This window comes from Manis javanica, chromosome 6, assembly GCF_040802235.1.
Source record: "Manis javanica isolate MJ-LG chromosome 6, MJ_LKY, whole genome shotgun sequence".
In the NCBI taxonomy this organism is placed as follows: Eukaryota; Metazoa; Chordata; class Mammalia; order Pholidota; family Manidae; genus Manis; species Manis javanica.
This window is the reverse complement of record NC_133161.1, coordinates 81,408,814-81,423,883: the sequence shown is the minus strand read 5'-3', so window position 1 is coordinate 81,423,883 and position 15,070 is coordinate 81,408,814. Positions and strand designations below refer to the sequence as shown.

General features: G+C 35.6%; 1 protein-coding gene across 5 annotated transcripts in view; it reads right to left on the bottom strand.

Moving 5' to 3' along the window:
- Window positions 1-12,083, bottom strand: part of HGF (hepatocyte growth factor) — a 69,092-nt gene extending 57,009 nt beyond the window's left edge. For 4 of the 5 annotated variants that reach the window (XM_073238927.1, XM_073238929.1, XM_073238930.1 and 1 more), the window contains exons 1-3: window positions 11,560-11,826; window positions 4,709-4,874; window positions 1,296-1,408 (exon numbers count right to left, since the gene is read on the bottom strand). In XM_073238927.1, coding sequence (XP_073095028.1) covers window positions 1,296-1,408; window positions 4,709-4,874; window positions 11,560-11,647 — 367 coding nt within the window. In that variant the 5' untranslated portion in view covers window positions 11,648-11,826. Of the gene's footprint in view, window positions 1-1,295; window positions 1,409-4,708; window positions 4,875-11,559; window positions 11,827-11,961 lie in introns of those variants that run through there. The other variant, XM_073238928.1, reaches the window with a different exon arrangement.
- Between the last annotated feature and the right edge of the window lie 2,987 nt (window positions 12,084-15,070).

Here is a 15,070-nt window from a genome sequence, read left to right as displayed (position 1 = left end):
GATTTTGTGCGTATACCTGGATAACTACAGAGATTAGTCTCTGTACTTAATGTAGATTAGTCTACATACTTGACTGCCCAGGCAAATTTAATTTAGCAGAATGATTTGCTAAAATATACAAACCATTTTAAGAAAATACTAAAAACAAAAATTAAGTGGTTTGTAAACCTATGTTAAATTCAGAAAGTTATTTTAAGGTAATAAGAATAACTAATGTGTCTTTATCTCAGTAAAATTGTGTGGGTTTTTATGTATGCATGTATATGTATGTGATTACATTATGTGAATTATTATTTTCCATATTTTTGCTAACATTTCCTACTCAGGAAATATTGAAATAATCCGTATAGTCCTATCAAATAATTATATATACAGTTTTTCGTATATACAGTTATTAGCAGTTGATAGTATATACAGTCATTAGAAGATTTAATACAGTCCTATCCTAGATTATGAATTATACTTAGGATTTGTAAAATTATTGGGATATATGAAGATCATTCTATTTTCTACCATGATTAATTTTAATTTAAACATATACTCTATTAGCAAGGAAATAACTATACATTATCAAATATCCAAACTTAATAAGAGGGTATGATTTAAGGAAACATAAAAATTTAAATAAATACTATTGTCATAAACACAACCCATGATTATTACTTTGGTGTGATGAGAGATCTTGTAAAATTCATATTTATTTAACATTCTTCAATTATTTCATTGATATAATTCTGTTTTTGAATGAAGTAAATACTTTTTAAATACAATATCAGAATACCAAAATATATAAATTAATAAATAACATCATCTTAATACTTCTTTAAAGGATTTTAAGTAAAGATTTTAAATGATTAGGAATAGATCCTACTAATATTTCAAAATCTCCACAATTTGTTATTGTCAACAATCATCACTGCAACTTAGTTATACAAAGTTGTTAGAATTTAAAACACTATATAATAAGCTTAAAATTTGACGTAATATAAGGTCTCTTAAACTAATAAGGTTTCATTCTAAAGTGAACATAGAGAACACCAGTTCTAGGAGATGCTCCTAAAAATAAACAAAGAGGGAGGGGGTAATCTAAATGTGGGAAGTTTGGGAAATGCTCTCTTTAAAGTATCATGCTAAAAATAGTCAAAGAACTAGTGGCATCTGTCTTAATGGATAAGCTAACTGCACAACAGACCCAGTATTTGAAAAAATAAAGCAGTGGAAAAGAGCAGTGGGCAGAAAATTACATATTTTTTATACTATATTTCATTAGGAAATATTTAGGAGGAGCCTGTTACCTTTATTTTCATAGAGGTCAAATTCATGGCCAAACTCTTTTTTCACTCCACTTGACATGCTATTGAAAGGGAACCAGAGACATCGTTTTCTTGCTTTATCAAAAACAAAGGCCCTGAAAAAAACATCTGAATGAAAAGAAGGAATACAACTATTTATACAGTTTTTAAAGAATAGGCCCATGGTGTAACCAAGGAGGGTAATATAAAAAAATGCATTAATTCATATACATAATAAAAACATAAGTGATATTTGAACCTAGTATTTTGATGGGCAAATAAGAAAGAACAAAATTAAGTTTTTGTAGGTGTAGATTTAAATATCAGGTAGAATAATATTTGGAATGTTCTCATGTTATTCTACATGACATCTAGAAAACTGACGGTTTCAACAAGCAAGATCAATGTGTAACACAACCACTTTTTTCATTTCTGAAGACAATTGATTTTGTAGAGTACACATACACAACTAGTTGGAAGATTTTGTTTGCAGGTTATATACAAATGAGTATATTTGAAATACTATTATTAATTTCCAAAGTTTGTAATTGCGTGAAGTACATTTTAAAGTGACATTTCCTAAAATACTTTAAATAATCACTAACCCAAGAAATTCTACTAACAAAGAGGGATCTAAAATCAAATGCTTGGAAAATTTTGCTTATAATATACTTCTGGGGTGAACTTGAAGTTTATTAAAGGCTCTGAAAATCTTGTTATTAGGATAACTGTTTACATAAGTCAATGTTTTCTAAATAGATGTGCTTGCATAAGCATTTTTAATTTAAAAAAATATCATAGAGATTATGCTTTTGATATATTATTTTGAAGAAAATTACTGAACTGTGTCACTTCCACAATTATCATTCCTATGGCTAATTATTACATTGGTTTTTTTTGTTGTTGTTCATTAAAAAATTTCCTTCCAAAGCAAAATGATAAATACAAAAATCCCTTAACTAAGAGTAGTAAAGTGCTTGATAAAAATTTTCAACATATTGAATGTTATCATTTCTTACAATACTGGAAATTAAGTTAGAATTCTGAACTATTTTCCTTCCATTAAGGAATATTATGAAAATTCCTTCTCACTATGTTCATACTAATTATAATGCCACCATCTAAAAGTATCTAATTAAAAGAAATACAGTTTTTCTAAGAATAAGAATTTTTCACTTCCAGTCCATATATTTTTAAAAACATATAATTTTCCTGTGATTTTAGATATTTCACATTAGTCACTAATTTCTTCACATTTTGACAACTTTTAAGTAATTTTAAATAAGAGGAAATAGCTTCTATAAAACAAATATAAAAATATTATAAAATTATTTAAAATATTTTACCTATGATTCTATATTTTTATTTAGTATATTTATGCTATACTCAAATAACTTCAAAAGTTATATTCATAAACTTTGTGCTTTGATTTACATGTAGATGCTTTGAAATGTTCACTTACAAGAACCTTTTACAGGTGAAATAGTAATTAAGAGCAAATCATAAAAGTATATTTTTGCACCTGTGTCAGGATTACTTGATAGGAGAGAACTGGCTAATAATGACTTGAATTTTGATCTGGTAGACTCTAAGCTTATGTAGTACATGTTAAATTCCCTATTTCCCTATTGTAGGGTGTTGGGGGGATGGTATTAAATGGCCTTAAAAGCATAGTAATTAAATAATACATACAAAGATAAAAAATAAGCAAACATTTAAAAAGAATTTTTAAAGTTACAGAATCAATAACCTGCCACTTAATCTGAGTCCAACCACATATATATATATTGGGATAGATGAGTGAGAGGATGACACCATTTCTTGGCAGAAGAACTTTGGCTGTACGCAGGTATTATCACATGTGGTTTATGTGCAGGTTGCCATAAATTTGGACACTAAATATAATTCAAGCAGAAGATGGGATGAAACCTCATATGCATGGGCTATGTAAAGATTTATTAGGTAACATGTGTTCTCAAATGCAGCAAAATCAGTTTAGTTTCTGTTAAATGAAACAGAGGGAAACTCTTTTTCCCCCAGACTATTGTAAAAATCTAGAGGTACCAATTCTTCCCTTACCTGTAGTTCCTGGAGAGTGTATTTTCAGATTCAAAGCTAAAAATCAACAATGAGATGTTCTCCCATTCCATTTGCCCTGCCCTTGCAACCCAGAGAGGGAAAATATAATAAATCCAGCCAATTCAACTGCCAGAAGAATATCTCCATAAATCTACACAGCTGAAATGTTGATTAAAAGTAGTTTTCTCTGACTTATTTTTAACAATCTGAAGGCTCTTAAAGAAAAGTCAGGGGAAAAACAGACTTATCATTGAAATATACTTGCAAAGTCAATTCTCCACTCTCCTTGCCAGGAAATACCTCCCTGAGAGGGGCAGTTTGGCTATAAAGTACTTTCAGAGGAGTTGTAAATGAATAGGAAGAAGATAGTCCCGCCTCCCCCTCAGTCTGTTGAAGACTTTCTCTGACCATGTCCTTTCTCCACAGGCCCATATCACTCATTTTTCTGAGAAAGGCAATATGAAATTAGGACTACTTGCCACAACATAATTAAGTCTGCAATCACATTATGAATTCGAAATTGACAGGAAGTCATATAATCCTGTGAAAAATGGAATGAGGCAGGGAACAAAAGGGTGGAAAGTGAGGGCAGGGAATGTTTTCAAAGAACTAGGAAATGCGTTTTCTTCTGGCAGTTTGGAAGATTATTTAGATGAAACTGTCACCTGCATGGTGCAAAACTCTTGAGTTTTATCCTCTGGGATTTCTGGCAAAGTAGTAAGGAATTCTTTCTTGTGGGGTCACACAGGACTTTCAAAAGATAAGAAAACTCTCTACAAGAGTCTCCTCGTACCTCTTTGAATTGCCTTTTCACCTAAAACTTCATCATCACAACCCCCTAACATCTTTTAAGCCTGTGCTGCTGACACCAATCTCTCTAGCTTTTTATCTAATTCTCTCAACACCTTCTATTTAAGTCCCTAAAGACAATGATATAAGTTGGCTGTTGTCCAGTTTATATTCTGAAAATTCCTCCACGCCTCTTGCAAGAAAAAAAAAACAGCTTTATTCTGAATAGAATATTTCAAAACCTTAAAGAGATAAAAGTCAGTCTAGGTGAATTTTAGTTCCTAAAGTTCAATTGTTTGTAAGATGAGAGAGCACAAATCCCATATCCAAAGCTGCTGTGGATTCTAAAAGATAAGTTTATATGCTTATCCTTATTCATATTTCCATCAACTGAGAGCTAAGTTTTCTGTTATATAGAGTTAAAACCTAAGTCAAGCTTGTAATTTTAAGGGTAAATTATATTGAATACCAAAGGAAAAAAAACATGATGATAATTAGTACATGCTATATTTGGAAAATTAGCATAAGAGCAGAACGAAGCAACTTACTTGCAAGTAAATGGAAATCCTTTATTCCTAATACATCTCTTGGCACATTGGTCTGCAGTGGTCATTTTCTTTGTTTTTATCTTCAGTAATGGGTCTTCTTTACTTAGAGTAGTCTTTGCTGACTTTTTGAATTCATGAAGTGTGTTTCTTCTTTTCTTCTGTCCTTCTATTAATAATAATAATTTAAAAAGAACATAGAGGAAAAGGTTTTAAGGCTTGTGTGTGTGGGGGGGGAAATGTCATTAAGAATCATCTAGAAGAAAATGATTTTATCTGACAACATACTAGATGTCTAGGGTCTGGAAGTGGAGTGAAATGGGGAATGATATTCAGACAGTTAGGAGCAAGAGAGGAATACTGTATTCAGTAAAGAACAAACGACTTGTCATGTGGAGTCACTCACCTACATTCTTTCAAATAAAGGATGCTTTTCAAAATTAGGACAGAGTTCACTCTAAAGAAAGAAATAACATGATATTCTCCAACAGTATGAAAGCAAATACCAATGACATGTCATATCATGCTTTATAATTAAATTTATTTCCTTCTATAATTGATCCCTATGTAAGTTATGGTATTAATTAGGTAAGTCAATTCAATGACAGATAAGAAACTTCTCACTAAAAATGGTGCAGTGGATAAATTCTTCTGACTTGCTCTTTAAAGTACTTCAACTATTCATATTTTATCCCTTCTTATTTCCTTCACAAGTGTTTTCCATGCTTTGGAGCACAATTTCTTAGTATCACTGAACTGTTTGTCTTGAAATCAGGCCAAGTGCTGTAAACCAAATGTATGTAAAACTTCATATCTTAATGCAGCAATATCATTTTTCTTCATGAAAGTATTCTACAAGGTTCCTCAATAGCTTGAAGCCTCCTATTAAAAATACTGAAAAACAGAACTAAACATCCTAAAAGACTTAATCTTATGGTAACTTTAGAGAACCAACAACTTGCTTCTTTATTCTCAGTTTGCCCAGAATTATCCAGTTTCTCATGATGATCACCCTCTTCACAATGAGGCTCCAAATGCCTAAGAGACTGCAGTTATTGTATAATAAGGATGGACATGATTATGCCCCTTCCCTGCCTTTCAATTCTTTTGAACATTTTTGTAACAAAAGCAATAATAATGCATTCATTTTTAAGATGAAGAAACTAAGACACAGGGAAAAATTAATTGACCACTTTAGGAAATCTGATTCAAGACCCAGTTGCCTAGCTTTACAACCCCCATTCTTAAACACCTATGATGACATCTTTCGCTAAGAACTGCTACAAAATTAGGTAGAAATATGGCTTATAAATGTTTTCTGAAGTTTGGGTTTAGAACTATCAGTAGAGAAAAAACTTGGATGGTGGAACAGGAGACTCAGTCCTGGGCCTTATATGTGGTAAAACATGTCAAGAAAAAAGGGTGAAAATTTCTGTGCAAAATTTTAGAATATGGCTAGCACAATGAGGTACCAAGAATGGCATCATACTTTAGGTTTTCCAACAACCACTGGCTCTTGTTGGTTTATTAAGCACACAGATGCTATTCATCAATGTCTATCCTAACCTGATGTCCACAATAAATAAGGGAACACACGAAATCCTCTAAATTTCTGGTTATCATAAAACTCCAAAACACAATCCCCAAAAGACCGATACTAATTCCTATAATAATGCTTTCATTTTTAACTTTTCTTTGCCCCACAAGATGGAATGGCTATGGTACAATAGATATAATTTAAAAGACATCTTAACATAGAAATTCATTTAACCAAATGGTCTATCAACATGCTATTTATTGAGTGTGGACCAAATGCCTTGCATAACATTGGCAGACAGTCGATCATTCTGGCATTCTTATTGACTTGCCAAATGGCTTTGTTTAATTACCTGAAATGCTAATATCCCAATTATTCAATCTACAAAATGAAAGTTTTAGTATGTAGAACTAAAAAGAGCTATTTAAACTATAAACATTAGGTACATATTTGGAAATCAATTTGGATAGAAAATGTTACAAATATGCAAAGTTTTAGCTTAGTTTTTGAAATTTCATCCTTTAATTTCTGGCATAAGAGAGGAAACTGCTATTTTTCCAAGCAAAGAAGTGGTATAATTCTTTTCATATTTTTGTTTTCGCCAGAGGACTATGTTAATGGGAGATAAGTTTCTCCATTAATAGTTTATCTTTCTTTGACCTTAGTGCCCTGTTTCTTAGGTACTGTGAAATGTTTCAAAGCACAATAATCATCTGACTTCTGGTATAAACTGAAATATTTTAGAAACAAATAGTAGTTAATAGATGCAGAAAATCTCATAAAAAAGCTGCCAGAATAAAAGAAATGTGTATGTATATATTTCTCAAATAAATTCAGTTAACCAAAAATACAGAATTGGAATTGGCCTGATGTAAAATGTATTTATTATACATATGTGTGAAAGCAGAACATAAAACTAAATTAAAAAGTCTGAAACATATATTAAATTAAGGTATGTATCTTACTAATCATCAAATAAAATAGAAGCCCTGGCCAATGCTCTGGTGTCTTTTCTCGATACCATGCAACCTGAAGGCAAGCACTGAGGACTTCTGTAGAGAAAAGAGGTCTCTGTGGGATTAGTGGTTGTATTTGATTGTACAGATCCTCAGTTGTCCTACTGAAATGTGTTAATGTGTGACTGTACCCTATAAAAGTAGTCTACTCTTGCTGGCTGATAAGTTTTTTCCATCACTTATCTTTCATCTAAATATCAGAAAGCATTCTGAAAAGCAAATAAATCTATGATTTCCCTTTACTAGATAACAGATAGAAGTGAAAAGCTTGTCTGGGTCTACAAAGCTAATCAGAGGCAACCAGAACAAGATACCAAGATTCCCTTTTTGCTATTTACTTAAAAGCCTTTCTCTTATAATTCAATCATTTCTACTAGGTCAATAATTAATTGCTCGAAATGTGAAGTATAAGCCAGTTGTACATCATGTAATCCACACATCTATAAAATTAATTCCTTCTTCAAAAAAGAAAAATTCAAAACAGGAGTCATTCAAAAACAGCATCTGAAAATAAAATTCCTTTGCTGAAAATAGTTTCAACTTTCTCTTCCGTATGTATTAACAACTGATGCTTGTTTTACTGAAAACAGTTAAAAGAGAAGCTTAATTTGGGAAGAAACTCAAAAATATCCTTGGATCATATTTTTCCCTGCAATTTTTTTGTGCATAACTGTTAGCTGAAGTTTATAAACAAAACATTGAAATGAAATCAAAGGGTGAGAGATCACTGCAATTTTGTCATGTTTTCCTATACTTCAAAATACAACTCCTTTTTCCTCTTCTCCCAGTATGGGAAAACATTCTGGACTCTGTATTTCCTGAAGAACCTGAAGTCTCTGTTTTAGAACTGAAATCATTAGGATCTTAGTGAAAACCTACAAACAGAGAATAGGGTCAAATGTATCAAGGTGCTTGAAGAAAGACACATTTCTCCCTCTGGTGCCTGGGCCTCACACTCATTTCTCTCAGTACCTCATATATTTTCTTTTCTGTATGGACTAACCATTGACTTCAAAGGAAAATCATTCAAGGAAAGGATTTGCAGGGTGTGGAAAGAAGCAGAGTTCTGGCTCCACATATTCTGAGAAATCTAGCCACATGATTAGTGATTAAAGCTGGAAGTGGCAAGATGTTAAGATGAAAGTACATAAATAATTAATGGAAGGGAATGGTTGTGACTAGAGATGTTAAACTTTCCAAAGACGAGAATCATAAATACTAGTCCAAATCTTCGTTGCTATTATCTAGGACTTGGATGTTCACAATCATGTCCCCTTCTTTAGGGAAGGTAACAGTATTACAAGCAAAGACGGTAGGAAGAAAGGGAATATGTCAGATTTAAATCAAACGTTGGTATTTGAGAAGCAGCATAAGAAATTTACAAAATGAAGTGATGAGATTAGGGACCTCCTTAGAAATATCCCCTCCTCCTGGTATCTTCCTTCACTATTGGTTTCTGCCTAAACTTTCCCTCCACAGAGCAACAGAAACAATCACACTGATGCGCAACTGCTGTCAGGCATCTTAACAGCTCAGGAACTTGTCAGCTGCTACCCATGCTGTTCAGAAGAGTTTAGCATGACATCCATGATTACGCATGCTACCTTGTCTTATTTTTCTAATCACAGGCCATGCTACTCTCCCTCAGGTACTCAGTACACCAGACCCCCCATGCCTACCTGTCCTTCCTTACACTTTCTCACCTTTATGCCTTTGGTCACTTGTGTTCTGCTGATGTAGGTACTGACCATGCTACTACCCATCTTTTCATACTCAACTTGGGTACCATACACTCCCTCTGCCTGGTTTGATCCTTTAAGCTAGAAATGAACTCTCACCATAGTATAACAGTATTTCTAGCACAGAGTTTTCTTACATTACTTAGCAAAATGGATTTTTAAAAGGCAGTTTCAGTTGATTTCACTGCTGCAGGCTTTAGTACACATTAAAGAAAAATAACCCACATATTTCCTTCTCATAGTTTTGGGGAGGAATATCAGCTCTATGCCTTCCCTAAGATAGTAAGATAATTAAAGTTTTTAATTAAGTCCTCGTGTAAGATGAACACAAAAATGCCAATCTTATTACAATTAAAATAAGCTTACTTCTAGAGCGTGGTCTGTACCAGTTGCTCAACAAGTGTAGGCCCATTCTCGTTCATTCCCCTTCACATCCCCCACAGGCTCCTGGCCTTAGCTGCTCATCTGATGCTTCTTTTGTTACAAGGGATTGGATAGTTGTTTTCAGTGTAGACAGAAGTGAAGAGAGGGTAATTCTATTTAGGCCAGCTCTTATAAGGATGGCTTGGATCCACTATATTGAATATTTCTTAAGCAATATTCCAATAAAGTCTCTCCATAATACATTCTGCTCAGAATTGCTTGTCATCTCTTTAGACTATCTACTTCTTTTCTAACACTGTGTACAATATGCACAAATACAGGCTCAAAGGGTAAGCTGAAAGGTATGACCAAAGCAAGTAACAACAGCACAACTCTAATGTTCTCAATGTTTGATGACATAAAAAAGAACAAACTTTCTTTGTGTGTTCTAAAAGGGCTATCCATGTTTTCCACTTTGAAGAATGTTATTTTTTTTAACCTATCAAAATAAATTTGCCACCCAAACTAATGCAGACCCCCTTCTAATGACAGTTTCAGCATGATCCACTTCAGGAATTATTCACAGCATATCTGTAATTCCCAGTTGGCCTCTCCTTGCCTGCCAGCACACACTTGGGCTGCATTCTCCCTATACTCAGGAAACGCAGTCATTTCAACATTAGCCAAATTGAAATATAATTACAAATGTATATCTTCTGCCAAAACTCCATAAAGCATGCCAAAGACAAATAGACATTGTCTGTGGTTGATCTACTGTTTAGGTTTTCCACGCTGTGTTCCCCTTGCATTAGCACAGCTGATTTCAGGTAACTACATTCTACTTCAGACCATTAGCATTTTAACCTTTAAAAATGAAAGGCCTCAAAATATTAGCCATGATTTCAGTTTATGCTCAAAACCCCCTAAACCAGCAGAGTCTTATAAAAATCCTTCTTAACATGACACATCTCAAGCATGATAACCTGCTAGATTCACCTGGCTTCTACACCACTTCAGAAATCCTACATAAAGGTTCTCAAACTTGACCCTTCTCACACAGTGTTGTTTTCCAAAAGGCCACTGCACAAAATAGAAGCAAGCAAGCCAGGTGGGTTGTGTGATGTTTCTTCTCACTTAGCAAAGTTCTTGATGTTTTCAACCCTTATATCACATCAGAAACTAGATAAGATGTCTCATGAATTTAATATTTACTTTGTCTCAGAAGCTATAAGCAGTCCTCTGTTTTATATTATAAAAAGCCATGCCTGCCATCTGGGCATTTGTTCCATTCTTTAATTCCCCGATGCCCACCACCTTCTCCTGTTGGCATCACAGACACTACAATGATAATACAACCAAATACAGATGTTTCCTCTTGCCCTGATAACAACAGAAAACTTCCCAAAGCTGCGAATGAAATCTCTGAGCTTCCAGGCAGTACGAACTGCCAAGCAACTCCTTCCCAAACTGTAAATTCGGGGGAGAACATGGGAGCCTGAAAGGAGCAATTCTGTAGCCTTAATCAAAGGCACACAATTTTTGCCTCCCTTGCACTGCAGTTTCAAAAGGGCAGGCATCCATATCCAGAAAGAATGAGATCTTAGAAAAGAGGGTTTCTCTTTCATTTTTATAACATGCGTATTCTCAGAATTTAATCTGCCTTCTCCAGATGAAAACCTGTATGAAGTCATCATTTGGCCCTGAATGTTATGTGGGGTAGTGGATTGGCATGGAAAATCATCCTCTGGGAAAAGAAATGAGTCCCTGCTTCACTGCCCATCACTCTCCTCTCTGCAGACCAGATCCGCTGTTCAACTTCAAATTTGTCCAAACTAGCCAAGTTTCAGTGAGTGTTAAGGACTTCATTCCTATCCCACAGCCCACAGCTATTAGGCAGAGACCGGCTGGGTTAGGGGGGCGGGGAGCGGGCTCACTGAGGGGATGCTAATTATCATTTTAAGTGCTTTGAAAACAAAAAAAAAAAGAATATCAAAAGAAATCACAATGAGTGGTTTAGAAAACCTATACCACTACTGAGTTAAGAAAGGATGCTGGGAATACGGTAAAAAGTGGGTGTTAGGAAGAGGAAAGATTAGCGAGAGTTAAAATAATAATAATAATAATAATAATAATAATAATAATAATAATAATAATAATAATAATAATAATAATAATAATAATGCAGCAGAGAAAACTAACCTGCATAGGGGATGGCGATGGGCAGCAGGAGGAGATGTGTAAGGACGTGCTGCAGTAGCAGGACTGGCAGAAGTTGGGTCGCCCACATGGTGCTGCGGGACACGCTGACGGATCCCACTGGAGGAGATGCCCAGCTGAAAGAATCCGGTTCCGACTCAGTGCCTAAAAGAGCCACTCGGCTCTGAGCCGCTTTTTATTGCGATGAGCTAAGTTTGTTGTGTGATTAACTGGAAAGATCTAGGTCTGAACTCCCTCTTACGGTAAGAAACTGTTTAACAACAGCCCTTTACTCTCTTCCACCCCCCTCCTTTCCTCACTGCCCCCCACCCCCCAGCACCACCAAACAGATCCCAGCTCCCCGCCCCCCCCCCAACCCCCACTCTGCTTAGGAAAGAAACTTACAAAGAAAAGGTCACCTGGCCTGAGGCCAGCTTCAATTTGGAAGCTCGAGCTCCAGATTCTAGTGGCTCCTATCCGAGTAGGGAAGGGAGGAGCAAGGCTCAGCCCAATAGCTAAATCAAGGCACAGGCAAAGGACCAATTCGCTAAATTTAAACAGGAAAATACACGTGTTTACATATCTATTTGGGAAAAGAGGAAGGGGAAGCAGCATAAGAAGAAAGCAAAGAGCTGTCTTTCGGTCAAATGTGCCTGAGCTCCTAATCTGTCTCGTTTCACTGCTCCAGCGTGTGGGGATTCAAAACACTGACACAGGTTCCCTAGGGTGTTAGAGACAGGGAGGGATCAGGGACGCAGGCTGGAGGCAGAGTGGGGCAGGTCCAGCCCAGGTACAAAAAGGGTAGGTAAGAAAGGGGGTGGTATTGTGGGACATAAATAAATACGTAAGCAAATCAAAAGCACCCACAAAGTCAGGTAGGAAAATTGCCCCTGCCCAGTGGGCTCAGAGCAGACAGCTTTTTTGAGAAGCTGTGTGAAGCTCCCCAGTCAACACAAATGTACCCAAAGTGCATAGACGAAACTTGTCTGATTTGGGGTTAAGTGATTAAAATCTGGCCATGCTGTCTCTTACAATGTCTAAGAGCTTAGGCTTATCCACTGCCTGTCCCTGACAGATAAATGTAGCCTGGACTATATGTCCTTGTACACACACACATGCACACACAGTCATCACACATGCATGTCTATATGCTGTGCATACCTTCCAAGACTTTCACTGGAACTCTCTCAAGCTGTTTTATTTTATAAATAATGTGTGCCTCTCTTCTCCAGCTCCATCCCCCTGCATGCACCCATCAGCCCCCAAAAATCTAAGTGGAGAGAAAGAGCTTGCATGGAGGTATAGGGGTGCTGGAGGGCACTCATGTCTGTAAAACCTTCGTGAGATCACCACTTAGACCTCTCATTGTATTGTGAGAATTTGTCTTTGCACCTAGAAGTGATGCTTTGATTACTTTAGAGGTTGCTTTTTCATGGATTTGGGGGAATAGTTGCCCTTCATATCTCTTGAGAAGGCTACCAGTAAGACCCCGCACGTCTGTGGACAGGAGGGAAAGTGGCCATAAAGTGGGAATGACTCCAAAGCAGTACTCTGCGGTAGAGAAGTGGGAGGGGCCGACTGAAAGCCAGCAGCAAAGCCGCTCACAGCTCTCATCCCTCCTCAGCTCCGCCCAGCCCCACATCGAGAAAAAACTAAAGCGGAGGGAGGGATGGGCTACAGAAGCTGGGGCTTCAGAACTGCTTTTGAGGAATACACTGTATTATCTTTTCCTATTTTAACCCTTCTCTTTTATCATTTTCTCCTTATAAAAACAAAGCCAAGCAAACAAAAATTATTTGTCAGCCTCTCCCTAATGTCCCAAGTATCCATTTTACTTTCCTTTTTACTTTCTATGGCACTTTTTGGAAGAATCTCAATTTCAGTGGATTACCTGACCATGATTCTGAGTTTCCCTATGGCATCTCTTGTGTTTATTAGGAATTAAAAGTCCTTTTAAAGAAGCTAGATTTTTCTATAAGTGAATTCTTGTAGGAATGAAGGAGAGCAATCTTTCTGTTTGTTTCCTCCCTCTCAGAGAAAGCAGAATCAGAACTGTAAGCATAATTGCAATTTTCATTATAGGTTTGGGGCCAAATCTATCCTGAATGTGGTGGGTCAACACACCACAAGGAAATTGAATAAACTTATTTAATAGGTCACACATTTTCACAATTTTTATTGTCATATTAAATACAATAAACCCTTAATGCTATTTAGAATGATATACTCATATTTCTTGACAGATTATTTTGTTTTTTTATACTGAAATGATTAATCATATGCATTGAGCTTTTAATGTATGGTAAGCATTGTGCCAAGTACTCTTAAAAAGATTCTCTTATTAATCCTTATAATAATGTTATATTAAGAAAGAATTATTATATTTCCTCTTTTATAGTTGGAGAAACTTAAGTAACTTATTTATATTCTTAAATAATTTGTCCAGATCCTAAAGGAAAAGATTCAGGCGTGAGACTGGAACAGAAATGGTCACACCCCTTAGGATGGATAATTTTCTAAGACCTATGAAAAAACCCATATGTGTTTTGATCAAGATTATAATCACCAAAATAAGCCTAAAACTGAACATATAGGAGATGTTCAATAATAATTTATAAAATAAATCAATATGTAATTTTAAATCTTTTCAAACAATAATGAATATACAAATGAAACAAACCATTAACAGGCCTGTTATTTTAATATTGATAACACATTCCCTTTGTTCTTTCTAAATTACAATAATAATGTTTTCCTCATCCCCTGCTTTTATACTTTTTATGTATAATATACTTTCTTTATGTGTTAAACTGTATAAATCCCCAAAAATGTGTCTAAAAATTTCTTGAAAAAAACAAAATCTTGTGAATACATTTAGTGCTACAATCTGCACAATTACTTGAACACAGATGTCAGATGTATACTCATTGTCCACATAATATCATTTTAAATCTGTCATAATGTTGCTAGTAGTAAATGACAGCAGCCATGCAGGCAGCAGAGAGCAAGGAAGAACAGAAGGAGGAACAGGAAGTTCATTGAACACCTACTAGGCATAGGACAAATCCCTTGCCAACTCCTAAAGCCGGGGTCACCTGGCATCCAGTGTCCACTTGAATCTATGTGGCATGGGAACTAAGTTCCTACCACCCCAGGATTTGGGGGAGCCTCAAAGCACCGGATGGAGTGAGATTATGTTCTGAGAACTTCCCAAAGCAAAGAAAGGAGATTTAGGGCAGGCTTCAAGAGCATGACCGTACAACTGCAGTCCCATCTGGGTATCCCAGGCAATAGGAACTTGCAAGCCCAAATCAGAGATCTCACAGTAGCCCTTCCCTACTTGTCTGAAGTACAGCAGAGAGAATGAAGACATTTGCTTAAGTCTAGAAAATTAAATGAAATAATGAAGTTACAAAGGTGCTTACCACTGGGAAAAGGGGTCTCTTATTAATCTCTAGAGAGTCTTGGAAGAACTCAGAGACAAAACGTAATAAGTTGAGTAGCAAAAAGGCTT